This window comes from Candida orthopsilosis (assembly GCF_000315875.1).
Source record: "Candida orthopsilosis Co 90-125, chromosome 1 draft sequence".
NCBI classification, from domain to species: domain Eukaryota; kingdom Fungi; phylum Ascomycota; class Pichiomycetes; order Serinales; family Debaryomycetaceae; genus Lodderomyces; species Lodderomyces orthopsilosis.
The window spans coordinates 1,973,136-1,987,503 of NC_018292.1; the positions used below are offsets into that span (position 1 = coordinate 1,973,136).

At 37.0% G+C, this 14,368-nt stretch overlaps 7 protein-coding genes across 7 annotated transcripts; 4 read left to right on the forward strand and 3 right to left on the reverse strand. All coding sequences in view use genetic code 12, as the record gives it.

The window, feature by feature from the left end:
- Positions 1-66: 66 nt before the first annotated feature.
- Positions 67-1,443, reverse strand: CORT_0A08940 (hypothetical protein; the record flags this gene model as incomplete). Its single annotated transcript, XM_003866669.1, has 1 exon — positions 67-1,443. The coding sequence occupies one exon, from the start codon at positions 1,441-1,443 to the stop codon at positions 67-69; it is 1,377 nt and encodes a 458-aa protein (XP_003866717.1).
- Positions 1,444-3,489: 2,046 nt separating this feature from the next.
- CORT_0A08950 (Dal9 allantoate permease) lies at positions 3,490-5,067 on the forward strand (the record flags this gene model as incomplete). Its single annotated transcript, XM_003866670.1, has 1 exon — positions 3,490-5,067. One exon carries the CDS (start codon positions 3,490-3,492, stop codon positions 5,065-5,067), a length of 1,578 nt encoding a protein of 525 aa, XP_003866718.1.
- A 750-nt stretch (positions 5,068-5,817) lies between these two features.
- CORT_0A08960 (hypothetical protein) lies at positions 5,818-7,389 on the forward strand (the record flags this gene model as incomplete). Its single annotated transcript, XM_003866671.1, has 1 exon — positions 5,818-7,389. One exon carries the CDS (start codon positions 5,818-5,820, stop codon positions 7,387-7,389), a length of 1,572 nt encoding a protein of 523 aa, XP_003866719.1.
- A 105-nt stretch (positions 7,390-7,494) lies between these two features.
- On the forward strand, positions 7,495-8,223 carry CORT_0A08970 (hypothetical protein; the record flags this gene model as incomplete). The annotated part of the gene is made up of 1 exon (XM_003866672.1): positions 7,495-8,223. The coding sequence occupies one exon, from the start codon at positions 7,495-7,497 to the stop codon at positions 8,221-8,223; it is 729 nt and encodes a 242-aa protein (XP_003866720.1).
- A 37-nt stretch (positions 8,224-8,260) lies between these two features.
- Positions 8,261-9,376, reverse strand: CORT_0A08980 (hypothetical protein; the record flags this gene model as incomplete). Its single annotated transcript, XM_003866673.1, has 1 exon — positions 8,261-9,376. The coding sequence occupies one exon, from the start codon at positions 9,374-9,376 to the stop codon at positions 8,261-8,263; it is 1,116 nt and encodes a 371-aa protein (XP_003866721.1).
- A 675-nt stretch (positions 9,377-10,051) lies between these two features.
- Positions 10,052-10,663, reverse strand: CORT_0A08990 (Rps8a predicted small 40S ribosomal subunit protein; the record flags this gene model as incomplete). The annotated part of the gene is made up of 1 exon (XM_003866674.1): positions 10,052-10,663. One exon carries the CDS (start codon positions 10,661-10,663, stop codon positions 10,052-10,054), a length of 612 nt encoding a protein of 203 aa, XP_003866722.1.
- A 650-nt stretch (positions 10,664-11,313) lies between these two features.
- Positions 11,314-11,532, forward strand: CORT_0A09000 (Kti11 protein; the record flags this gene model as incomplete). The annotated part of the gene is made up of 1 exon (XM_003866675.1): positions 11,314-11,532. One exon carries the CDS (start codon positions 11,314-11,316, stop codon positions 11,530-11,532), a length of 219 nt encoding a protein of 72 aa, XP_003866723.1.
- Between the last annotated feature and the right edge of the window lie 2,836 nt (positions 11,533-14,368).

Genomic DNA, 14,368 nt, shown 5'->3' on the forward strand with positions numbered 1-14,368 from the left:
TACAAGATGGTTTTGTTTCAACTATGCACGAGGATATTTAAAATAATAAACTCTATACTGTTACATCTATAGACTGAACTGTTGTAACAACTGATTTTGTTCGTAAGTGAGCAGTCGCTCTCGCGGTGAAACAACTCTCAGATCAGACACATTTGAAATATTCACCAACTCGTTCACATTACCCTGGCTCCTACCATCGAGCACTATCAAATCTTGGTTTTGGGCCGAGTCAACGTCAGACGAATTTACAGTTAAATCTGTCAGTTCTGCAGCATTGTCATCTTTCAACTGCTCAAAAGAGGACTCTGGTGTCATAACATTATCAATTTCGTTTATCAGGATTTCATTTTCATTTACATTATCAGAACCATGGAATGCACTGTCCCAGCTCAAAACCAACACGCCACATAAAACTCCAATCAATCCTAAGATCACCCATGCAAATTGCGTATACGACATTTTGCGATCGACCAAAAGTCTGTTGAACTTCAAGTCGTTGATCAAATTGAATAAATTGTACACCAAAAAGCACAATGGATATAATATAGTGGTCGAGATTTGTGCCAATCCTAGATTGAATGCTGTAAGTTGTAGGCCTACTATGCCAAGCATAGTTGCTAGAAGTAAATATGGTATAATATTACTGACTTTGAATACCCCCGCTAACCCTTCCTTCAAAATTGTGTCCATTACCACGTTGATAATTGATTTTGCAAAGAGAAAGGTATGTGCTGTCAAAGTTCCACTAATAATTCCATAGTTTATACCTTTCCAGAATTGTGTTTTGTTGAATTTGACTACAAGCGTGTTGTTGTGTCCATCTCTTAGTGTAAAATTATGTCGATATTCATGCGACTTCTTTCTCAAATAGGTGCAATTAATTACCAAAAGGATCCCCATAAATATGAATGTTCCAATAAACCACATCAAAAATGAAGTGTTTAACAATTTTTGCAAAATAATCTTAAAGTTGTCGTTGATATCTGGTGTGGGCGGGTTCTCAATTGGTTCGTTATTAGTGGACCCATTATAAGCAATAATGCACGCTCCAAATGCTATGATTCCGGTTCCTGACCATAGCCTGTTTGTAAAGTACTCTCCCGGTAGAAGTAAGCAGCTAAAAATTGAGTTGAATATTAGCCCAATACTTTGTAGTGGGGACAAGATAATGAGCGGAAGGGTTGAAATTTGAATTGCAGATCCCAATACATTTGCAACAATGAATAGACTAAACCCAAGATACCACATATTACGCCTATATCTTTGTTGTCGGTTATGAGTGGTGTGGTGGTGATACACACCATCGAGGGTAATCTCCCCTGGTATTTGCGAGTGTAGCAAATGCGATTTCCTCTGAAGTGTCACTCCAAGTGATTGGATGGCTGAGGATACTACTGCAACAGAACATCCAAAGAAGATGGTTGAATTCGATGAGCCTGACATGGGGTTTGTTGTGCGTTTGATCCGTTCGATCTTAGATCTAGCAAAGTTGTGGGGATCGATTTCGATTAGTGAACAAAAGTAGCTAGTTGCAATACCACACACTATCGAGTGAGATTCATATATATTCAGGGTCAATGATATGCGATGTTATGGATTTGAGCGATCGTGATGTATCAAAAAGGTGGTTTGTTTATTATTGCAACCCCGAGCTATATAATTGTTTTGTTGTTACCTAAAAAGCATAAAAGTGCAACAGGTCGTGCATGAAATACAAATCTCGTTGATCTCAGGGGCGCAGTTCTGAATCCTCACTACGACAGTCAAAGCTCACATAGGTGGGTATACTCGAAACTGTGTTTCTCTTTCTAGTGATACCAAGGTTGAGTCTGAAATTAGAAGTAGAAAAGTGGAATGTGCCTACAAATTATTGGCATTGTTTCTTATGAGCAGTAAATTCATTCAGTAATGATGCAAAAAAATTCAAGGGTTTGTAAATCTTTCAACCCAGAGGTACATTAATTCAAGAGCAAAAAATAAGTTTAATAGACATTGGACGATGTGACTTCAAGTAGAGAAAGAGGAAATGTTGGGTGAATTTAATGTTTAAAGTTTTATTGGAACTTTTCAGCGCTTGATTTGAACGTATTATCTAACTTTGTTCAGCGCCCCAAATAAGCTAAATTGAAGTCAGTCTTGTCACGAAGATAGGGGGAATAAATGTTTAGTTACTAGCCTAAGCACATATAGGATCACCCGATCACGCCTCTCTCTCCCCAGCCCCTTTCGATAATTAATGCAAACTAAAGCACATCAATTATGTTCACACCCCTTTCTTCCCCATCATACTTGAGCCGTTTTGTGCAGAATATAGTTTTTCTACCATGATTTGAAAGATGTCGTGACATATCCCTCTTTAAAGAAATGCTGATTTAACATTATTGTACACAATGACTGAACTTCACAACTAGCTACAAAGACTGCTCAAATAACAAATGATTTCGCCATCATTACCTAAAGTGGAACTAAGCGCTAACAACAAGAATAGATTCATAGATAAGAGCACAAAACTAATTAACAACATTAATTGCCCATACTCTCACAATTGGACACGGAAAATAGAAGATTTTGTGATAGTTCATTCCGCTTTTTCATTCGTAGTATAGGGGGTGTTATAATCCTTCGCGCAGAGCTACCGTAAAAACCTCTGGTCAAGCTCTATTAATAATGCGGTGGATCAGATTGTTGCGTCAAATTGGTGATAAGGGTATGCAATCGCTGAAGACACATATCACCAAGGTATTCTCTGATTAACTATGATTGATTTGCAAAGCCAAATAATATAAAAAACGGGCAGTCATTTGCCCGTCTGTAATCTTTTCATTCCATTTTTAGTGATTTTAACGATTAGAGATAACAAGGGCCGGCGCGCTACAAATTCTCGAATCTAAAAGTATCTTCATTGTCGGGTGGTTTTTCCTTCCCGTATAGATAAGTACAAATTCGTTTTATAAGGTTCCAGAGTCAAAAAAGAGAGGCTAATAGATCTTTTCAATCCGCCAATACCTGTAGGTGACCTCGTTCAAATTCAAAATTTTTTTTGGCTATACATTAGTATGAATTATAACACAGCTGGTTCTGATATAAAGTTGACATAAGGACAGGATGTAAAGTATTACAAGGATCGGGCCCATTACCATTTCAGCTACACTGTCGATGCTACACGCCCTTCCGAAGTACCCAACTGAGAATATAGTCACCTTGATTCTATTTTGACTCCACCTTTAAATATATCCGGCCAAATACCTTTTAAGTCAACAACTATTGTTCTCTTTTTGTGTGATAATGAAATTGTTATCTTTAGCTGATATGCATTTTTCAAAAATTAACCCTCATTTGATAACAATAGCGACAAAGAAACAATCACCGTTCAATTAAAGATAGACCGATAAACTGGCTTTGTGGTTCCCAACTTCATTTACTATTTATGTGCATTGTTTCGCTCCAAGAGAATTGATTGATACTCATATTTCATTAAATAACTCCAGAATGTCAGAGAAGAAAGATTGGGAAGTAGGTTCACAGATCGGGCCAATAATCTCCTTCACAAAGAATGACCTAGAAGACAAAGACCGTCATGTATTGACCACTTTTATCTCACCGCATGGAAAAGAGGTGCTGGTAACGAATAACGTTGATCAAGCAATGAAGTTTGCCATAGAGCACAAGGGTGAGGTGGTTCAGCTAGATGAAAGGACGGACAGAAAGTTGCTACGCAAAATAGATTTGTTCCTATTACCTGTGATGTGCTTGTTATACTGTTTTCAATTTATGGATAAGCTCACAACGAGTTACAGTTCAATCTTGGGATTGCGTACAGAGTTGCATATGGTAGGAGATATGTACAGTTGGACAACAACATGTTTTTACTTGGGATATTTAGCATTTGAATTCCCAGCATCATTACTACTTCAAAGGTTTCCAGTGGCCAAGACAGTTGGATGTTTTATTGTGTTATGGGGTATGATATTGGCCTTGTGTTCGGTTCCGCAGTATGCTGGATTCATTGTCTTGAGAACAATTCTTGGAATGCTTGAGCTGGCTGTTACCCCAGCTTTTGGAATCATTACTTCCCAGTGGTACAAAAAAGAGGAACAGTTTTTGAGAACGGCATGGTGGTTTGCATCCAACGGTATCGGTACGATTCTAGGACTGGCCATTGCATATGGACTATATGAGAATCAAGCGTCATACAACTTGCCTGCTTGGAAATTGGTGTTCATTGTTACAGGTGTGTTGACGATCTTTTTAGGATTCGTTGTAATGTTGCACATTCCTGACACACCAACCAAAGCATGGTTCCTTACTGAAGAAGAGAAGGTTTTGGTAGTTGAAAGAATCAGGTCCAATCAACAAGGTTTCGGGAACCCGAGGTTCAAGAAACATCAATTTTATGAGGCGTTAACAGACCACCGTACTTGGTTGTTCTTTTTGTTTTCTGTTTCCAACAACATCCCAAATGGTGGTATCACTAGTTTTGGAACAATATTACTAAACGAACAATTTGGTTTTACGACTGCGAAGTCGTTATTGATGCAGATGCCATCTGGTGCTGTTGAGATTGTTGGATGCGTGTTGTTTGCATGGATAGCAAGGTTCTTAAATTCACGTATGTTGATGGCGTGTATCATTTCTGCGGTTGTTGTCATGGCACAGTGTTTGTTAGCATTTGCGCCTACAGATACCGGAAAGTTAGCTGGATATTACTTGTATACCCTAGGACCAGTTGGGTTCATTTGCATCTTATCACAGGTGTCATCATCGGTGGCTGGCCACACCAAAAAGATTACAGTCAATGCCATTTTCCTAATTGGGTATTGCGTTGGTAACCTTATTGGACCACAAACGTTCATTGATAATCAGGCACCAGACTATGCCGGTGCCAAAATAGCTATTGTGATTTGTGGAAGCGTCTCACTTGGTTGTTTGATTGCTATCTATTTTTCTTACTACTGGGAGAATAAGAGACGGGACTCATTACCATCAGTTGATATGAGTCATATCGAGAACTATGAATTTGCTGATCTTACTGATAAGGAGAATCCAAATTTTAGATACGCACTTTGATTCTATCTACGACTCAACTAAATGTTACAGTTATCTAATGATTTTATATTTTCTTTTATAAAAGGCCTACTTGCTCAAATGGAGAACAGGAGTGTAGTGGCATGAAGTTTAATGAGCCCTAAAATTAGTTAATTCTTAACTCTCTTTCCCTCAAAAGACGAACTTTCGAATATTATGCCCCAAAAATAGGAAGTTTTGGGGAGTTAGGTAGATGTCTCCAAGATGAGGTCACCCTTTATTTATCGGTCGCTAGGTTTGTTCGTGGGGGTGAGATTTGCCTCAAAGTAGACGTTCTGGAGGGGTAAGAAAAGTGAATATGAAATGCAATTGAGAAAAGCTTGTTTTTTTGTTTCATTTTGCAGAATAAACTATTCTTATTATAAAGGGAACATGTCACGGTTTGTTCACACCAGTTTGACTCTGACAATGATGAGCAGCCGGATCGGAGATTATTAAAACAATCAATAGCATTAAAGAAGCACCATTCTGGGTGCCTGAACTTTAAAGTTGGAACGGAGTCAATATTAGGGAGACTTGATATCACAGTAACTTTAAAACGTACAGCCAATCTATTAAAAAACTGGTTAGCTAGTACATCGCCTGACAATTTGCGGGGTTTCCTTCCCGAATCAATATATTTATCAGGTGAATGGTATGATAATGGTAATGGTAGATGTACAATATTTAAGGTGCCGAACCTGCATCAAGCACTCATAGGGACACAGGCAAAGTTGGAACAAGCGATTGAGAATGGGAGACAAAATAGAATTACAACCATCGGTTGAACCCGTTGTTTCAATTACCAAGGAGGACTTGGAGGACAAAAACAAGCATGTTTTGACTACGATTGTGTCACCTGGAGGAAAGAAGATTGAGATTACAAACAATGTTGACGTGGCAATGAGATTTGCAATCCAACATAAGGGCGAACTTAAAGAATTGGATTCAGCTACCGATAAGAGAATTTTGCGCAAAATCGATAGGTATTTACTTCCAATTTTGTGTTTGTTATATTGTTTCCAGTTCATGGATAAGTTAACTACAAGTTACAGCGCGATCCTAGGTTTGAGAGAGGAATTGGGCATGGTTGGAGACATGTACAGTTGGACAGGAACATCTTTCTATATTGGATACTTGTTTTTCGAATTTCCTGCGTCATTACTACTTCAAAGGTTTCCCGTTACCAAGACTGTTGGTGCGTTTATCATCACCTGGGGCACCATTCTTGCATTGTGTTCTGTCCCGCGGTACCCTGGTTTCATTGCGTTGAGAACTATTTTGGGTATGCTTGAGCTGTCCGTTACACCTGCATTTGCGATTATCACTTCCCAGTGGTACAAGAAAGACGAACAGTTTTTGAGAACGGCTTGCTGGTTTGCATCGAACGGGCTTGGCACCATTATTGGCCTGTCCATAGCCTATGGTTTGTATGGAAACCAAAACAGCTATAGTTTACCCGCTTGGAAGTTAGTATTTGTTGTGACTGGTGTCTTGACAATCTTTTTGGGATTTCTTATCATTGTTCATGTGCCTGATACCCCAACAAAAGCATGGTTTCTTTCTGAAGAGGAGAAAATTTTGGTTGTTGAAAGGATTAGGTCCAATCAACAAGGATTTGGTAACCCAAGGTTCAAGAAAGCGCAATTTATTGAAGCCCTAACTGATCACCGCACATGGCTATTCTTTTTTTTCTCCGTATTTCAAATGATTCCCAATGGTGGAATTACAAGCTTTGGAACAATATTGTTGAATGAACAATTTGGTTTTGACACGGGAACATCACTCTTGATGTATTTCCCATCAGGCGTGGTTGAGGTTATTGGATGCATTGGTTTTGCGTGGTCCTCGAGGTTTGTCAAGTCACGTATGTTGGTTGCAATATTTTGTGGATGTATTACTGTAATGGCAGGCTCGTTGTTGGCATTTGCACCCACCAATGAAGGTAAACTTGCGGGCCTATATTTGTACGATCTTAGTATCGTGTGTTTTATTTGTATATTGTCACAAGTTGCTTCATCAGTTGCCGGTCATACTAAAAAGATCACCGTCAATGCGATATTCTTGATTGGGTACTGTGTTGGAAATTTGATTGGCCCACAAACGTTTGTTGACAGCCAGGCGCCTGTCTATGCTGGTGCCAAGATTGCAATTGTTGTGTGCAGTACTAGTGCACTCGCTTGTTTGGTGGGAATTTACGTATCTTACTACATGGAGAACAAAAGACGTGATTCATTACCACCTGTAGATATGAGCCACTTTGAAAACTATGAATTTGCCGATTTGACAGACAAGGAAAATCCTAATTTTAGATACGCACTTTAGTTTATAGGATTGTGTATGATTTTTATGTTTTTCAGGATTTATAGTGTCGCGTTTATTTCAACAATTTCTTGAAGTTCAACATTTTATTACAAGACAAATGCCAGTATGGATGGAGCAGTTTCTTTTCTACTTGATATATTGGAGTCACTGAAGCTATCGGAGGTGTCAATTGGGTTAGAGCAATTAGAGAAGCTTTTGCTACAGCTACTTCCTGAAATGAAACAGTATCAAAATAATGGCACCATGTCTTCGGACCTTGACGACTTCATCAAACTACAAGACAACTTTGGCTTTAATCTCACATCGTGCCTTGTTAAACTATATAGAAAAAACCTTTCCAAAAGTGATATCGTGTTGTTGAATAGAAACTTGCAGGGTTTATTGTTGTTACACCCTCCATCAAAAACTGTTTTCAATCGTGAAGCGAATATGCAACTGATTTTAGATTTGTTGAATAAAGATGACAACAAACTTATCACTATAACGACTATCACGACACTAATACATATCCTATTGAAGAATTACGATAATTATCGAAGTTTTGAGAGTAACAATGGGTGTCCAATGTTGATTCATCATTTGAGTTTAGCTTCTGTGTACGACATAGAAGTGGATGGTGTACCACAGCCTAGTTCATTGGGTAAATCCAAATCGTTGTATTCTATTGAGCAACTTTTGAATTTTAAGATAATTGAGTTCTTGATGCTTTACATGAGTGAAGAGATTGGTAATCCCGATCCACATACAGTTGAAATGAAATCAGATTTATTTAGAGACGAGTTTCCAGCAATTGATTTATTGATTGAAAGTTTGAGTGAATTGGATAAATTATAAGTATACACTACGTCATTGAAAGACAAGTTGTTTCAATCTACGACTTGTAAACCCAGCGACTGTTGGTATATTTGCTTTGTTCCCTGGAATTTTCAAGTGTGTAGTCGTTCATCTGGTTATATTTGGGTATTGAGTCGTTAGCCAATTTATGGCCAGCATCGTACTTTCTTTGCTTAAAGATCAAGTCGGCATCGAGTTCTTCATCGTTACCAACATCATCTACTTTCAAGCCTATTAATTTTCTTTGTTTGTTACTCAATGGAAGGTCCCAGCACTGGTCTTGACCCCTGATCAACTTGGCTATGGATAAAAAAATATTAAGAAGTGGCCAAGCACTTATCATTTGTTCAGCAATGGCAAAATAAACGCCACCCACAAATGTATCAAAGTTGAAGCGATTGTTGTACATCATTTGCTTGTAAAGTGGCTGTGCTTTCAAGTTTAGCTCATACAATATGATAATCTTTTTTATTAGTGACTTGAATAGCAATATAATGATTAAATATAGCACATTTCGTAACAAGGATTTGGTGTAGTACTCAAGATCAACTTGTCGAGATAGTGCTTGCTTCACAATAGGATTCTCCCAATCACCTGTTGGAGAGGCACTGTTGTAATCGTCCAAATCTTCATCATCTTCAATTAAGTAGCTATTAGTCTTTGCTCTAAAATGGTCAATTGGGTGTAGTTTATTGCGGTAAAAATAAGGCACGCTATTCTTTTTCGAATTGCCTCCATCAAGATTCACATTTGGGGGAAGGAAATCTTTAATTTCATTGTAAAAATCCTTGACACCTGAGCTAGGCAATTGATAATATAATGGACGATCATGACTTTGAATCTCGTCAAGTTTTCGTTGCTCAGTCTCACGTTCTGCCTTCAATGCAAGTTTTGTCTGTAAAATCTTCAAATGAATATCACCTAGTGAAGTTTTATCTAAAGGTTTGGCCGGTTGCATATCTTGTGTCTCGAGTAGCTCCTTTGGTTGAATTGTTTTGAATTCCATTCGTGATGAAGAATTGATTGGTAGTCTAGATAATGTGTGATTAAGACTAGGTATATTTCCGTCAATCAGTGGTTGTAGTCGTGTGTATGAATCAAATTCAATCAACGCATCTTTGTACATCTGATCAGGGCCAGTTGGGATTGACATTTGTGGATGTGAAGGTTGTTGAGCTTTTGACTAAATCCTCACAAACATGCATTTTGTTTGTTTTTATACGGAATCACGTGGATCTTATATTATGTAACTTCATCTCGATGAAGTGAAAAAAAAAGTATCCAAAAATTCATTCAATTTTTCACCACTTTCTTTCTACTAAAGAAGATATAAAATCAATTGTATGTATTAACTATACAGATTTACATGATGAATAAAATGTTTACACAGACCTGTACCGAGTGAATTGGTTATCACCATTTTCTACTCTGAAGGATAACGACATGCCTCTTCTGAAATTGACCAAAAATTTTTAACAGAGTTAGAGTACTAATGAGAAATTAGCAAAAACTTCAGCAGGTCTAAAGTTTATAGAATTGAATAAAAGTTTCATTGAGTGAATGACTACATGTATATCTATTTTGTTAATAGTAGAGAAATTGATTCCGTCTTGGTTTAATGGCCAGTAGCAGAGTGATTGTTTTCCTAGCACTAACTAAAATCAGCTGCATTTAGCTTCCCTTCTCTTCCCATTTTCCTCTCTTTTTTCTACATTCATCTTTCACGTTAGTTTTGATATATATTAACAGTTTGAACCTAAAAAGAATGCTACATTTATTGAAATACCCAAAAATGAAATAATGACTATGTTTCGGTTTACAAGATCATTTATTTCTTAGCAGTCAATCTTCTCAAGTAGAAAGCTAATTCTTCACCTTCCAAGATGTAACCATCACATCTTCCTGATTGACCTGGTCTTGATGAGATAACAGCATACAATCTACCAGCACCGAATTGTGAGTCAACAGCGGATTCAATAGTAGCGTTACCTGATCTGCTAGCCAATTTTCTTTCCAATTTTCTGGACTTCTTGACATCAGCTACGTCAGAAGCAACTGGTTGGTTCTTCTTCTTACCCAAAGTTCCACCATAGTGGTTTTCGTACCATTGTCTGAATGGGGTAGCATCAATTTGAACAACAGCAGATTTGGTCAAAGTGTTGGTTCTAACCAATTCGTTGTTGGATGGATGGTAGACGACACCAGCAATTCTGGTCTTTCTTGAAACACCTTCAGAAGCCCATGAAAAGTTACCGGTTTCAATTCTCAAAGCTCTGAATTTTTGGTTACCACCTCTGGTTCTAACGGTGTGGATTCTCTTTGGTCCAATCTTGGTGTTGGCAGATTGTCTACCTAATTCGAACTTTCTCTTCTTTCTGAATTGAGCTCTCTTGGCACCAGTGGCGCTTCTTTTGTGACGTGAATCTCTAGAAATACCCATGTTTACTAAAAGTATTGTTAGTATTGGATTGTGGAAAAAAATCGGGTCACTTGGCGACAACGAAGCATTGCTGAACAGGGTAAGTTTTCTACTCCATGGTGGATATTCACCACTTTGAAGTCAATGAGTTTATGGTTGGATTTCTTCATTCCATTCTGATTAACACTCCAAGAATATGAATGGAATGCCCTTCCTTATAAATCTCCCTTCATTTTGCTTCTGTCTGATGTCTCCTTTGATGATCTGATATATTAAACATACACTTCTATATCACTGATGTATCTAGTAAAAGAAGAATTCAAAACTAACTGTAAGATTTGATAAAGCGAAAAATTTTTAATAAGCTAAAAATTTGATTGTTAGGGAGAGTGTGGTAGTGCGACTGCAACTTATGGAAAATCATTTGGTAGCGAAGGTATCTTTTTTCACTGCGACCATAGGAGGTAGCGTAAATCAACATAACATAATTTCTTATGTCTCCATTTCCTTAGGGTTTAGCCCTAATCCGCTGAGGATCTTTAATTTCTTTTTTAAGTACGCGATAATAAATCTCATCTCATGTAAATGCGTGATTCGAGGGTTTACACACCAACTAATATGATTTAAAGGGTTCGCAACACACGATCAGTTTATACATAATCACATAAAATATGGAAACGATCTACGATGAAATAGAGATAGAAGATTTCACATTTGATCCTGTCACCCAGTTGTTTCAATACCCATGTCCATGTGGTGATAGATTTGCCATCAGTATTGATGATTTACAGGATGGTGAAGATATAGCTGTTTGTCCCAGTTGTTCATTAATGGTGAAAGTCATATTTGAGCCTGAAGATTTACAAGAGTACTTGGATGAATTAAGTTGATTTGTCAGTGGAGACGATTGTATTGGTGTCTAGAAAATGCGATTTGAACCCAACACAGGTGGGTGTCAACAAAAAGTAGCGTACATGCGAGTCACTGAATGGATAGGGAAGTAGACATATCATTTGGAGTGTCTCCGTGATGTTTATCGAGAAGTTGTGGCATTTGTTACTAAGACACATTTGATTTAAATCGAAGCACAGTCACAAACACGCACTAGTGAGAGAGAAAATTTCACAACCCCGAGCCGCATGGATTATTGGTAGTACTACGAATTGATCATACAAGGAATCAACTTTAGGAGCTAAGATATCATATGAATTTGAAGTTGTTTGTTGCTTGTGGATATCAATATATGGGGACGGAGACATTTACAGAGCTGTCGTTAAGCTAATATATCCATTCAATAATTCAGCTGATGTATGACCTCGATGAATGTACATTGTTCGGAGTTAAAACGGCCTTGTTTTTGTAACTAAAGGAAGTTGTACCCAACATCCTGTCATTTGCGGGGTGGAACAATTTTAATTTAGCTCACTACACAGCGTAAGACTGTTATTTAAATTTTACAATCGAAATCATATCAAAATGCAGGTTACGCTGAACAAACTCTAAAGACTTTGAGGTTATGAGCATTACAACCAATAAGGAGGTAAGAACGTTGTTACCGATGATTTTGACAATTTACAAAAATAACCAGTCGTTGCTTTGTACATAGACTAAAAAGGTAAAATTCTTGGTTCAAAACCTTAAAATGTTATGGTTTGTAGCTTCTCATTTAGATGCGTGTTTTAATTTTGTTATTTTTTACCCCCTAAAATGAATTAAAATTACCGCTTAGTATGCACAAACCTTAAAATTGTTAAACAGCAGAAACAACCTTTCGTTACCATGTGAAATTTTTAGGCAAATATTAGTTTTGAATGAAATTCCAATGGGATAAGTAGATGATCTCTGCAACAGTTTGAGCTTAATTATTTGAAAACATTAAGCGAGCGAAGAGGAGAGGTAGGAAGTCCGTAGTGTTGTATGCATGTGATAAAATCATGACAAAGTATTCTACGTATAGTAATTGTGGAGTTGGATGAAGAGAGTAGGTTTTGCATCGTTTCTTGGAATTTATCACATTTGTCTTAATTGATCAAAGCGGTGGGTTGGACTCAGTTTTGAAGTAGTGTGCATGATATACATTGAAGATCAAAGCATTACGTCATAGTATAAACCACAATAATTGTTTCTTAAGCTTAAGACATTGCCTGATTTAGTTCCGCTATATCAAAACCAAATATGGAAATTCTATTGAGGCTTTATTAATTGATTCTATTGACTCTGTAGTAGAGTATGTTATATGTCAAATTTTAAAATTAAAAAATATAATTATAAAATTTTAAAATGCGGGGTAATTCTTAGAAAGTTTTTTTATTCACGCTGTTTTAGTTGTTGTTTTTTTTTGCCTATTGTTTAGGCAAAATAAGTTGAAATGTTTCAATTGAGAATTTTTTTTCAGTCAATAGATCTAAAATTAGAGCCTGTACTTGCACCTAAAATGAAAATCAGATTGAGAACAAAAAGTAGCTAAAACTAAGAAGGAAAAAGTTTTACAAATCAAAGGGGTTTGGGAAACAAAACCCTAAACAGTACAGAAGCGAAAATGGGCCGTTTTGAAAAGGAAATTCATTTCATCAGGCACGTATGTTTCTCAAGTACACTTTATAAGGATGTTGCAATTGAATCAGGCTCATAAGCGATATTATTCTCTCTACGGAAAGCCCAATCCGTGTATATATCCTTTCTATAATATTACCTTATAGTTGTCGCTTCAGTCTTTTCTTTTGGAAATTAAACCGTAAGCGGGGTAAAAATGAGGAGAACGAAAAACAATAGGCACTCCCACTGGTGTTGCTTTTAAATCTAAAAAACGATGACTAGTACATCTCTATTGCTCTTTTGATTGTTCTCAGTAGATTGTGGAGATATTGTACATATACAATAGATAAATAAGGCGCGAAGATGAAGAGGGAACAAAAGCTGCAAAACGTGTAAAAAAAATAATTCTTTGAACAAATTTGGTGCGGAAGAGCGGATATTATTCAATTTTTGATAAAAATAATGTTTCGACAAGGAAAGAGCGATAAGCACATTCCCTAATTTAAACAATAGGATTGAGTTGTGGGGCGGTGGAGGGGGTGTTGAATAATAATTGGACATCCATTTCAGTTGGTCGCTGAAACATTTAAGAGAGAACGTGCGTCAAAATCCTTGCGCTCCAATTTACAATTTAAAGAGATTGCAGCCATAGTTAGTAAAAGTAGGCTAAAGCCGATGCAATTTTTGTGCCCCTTGACTAACAACCTTCAACTACTGAGTAGCAAAGTTGTTTAGATATGTAAACATAACCAAGTATGCATGATAGTTTTGTGCAGTAAAAAATCCAAACGCTCATAACTGATGCTTTGGATATCATTGGCGTATAGATGTAGAAAGCGGTAATAAAGAAATAAAAACACTGTATTGATTAATAAAAAACTTGGACCACAAAAGAATTACAATTCCTTTTTTTCTTCAATGGTTATGAGAATCTTTACTAATTGACCCAACGTTTTATGTTAAAAATGAATAAAGCCGGTGATAGAAAGAGGAGGCTATAAACAACAGAACAAAAAGTTCGTAATTAGTACGTTGTACATCAAACACAACTAGCAATGAGGTTTTAAATATGCAAATGTGGGAAAGAAGAGGTTAGTGTCCTTGCTTAAGGTTTCTTACCGCAATCATGAATCTTGCAATTGAAGAACTGATTGAGCTCTAATTTTTTTGTTTTAAAACTTTACGAAAATG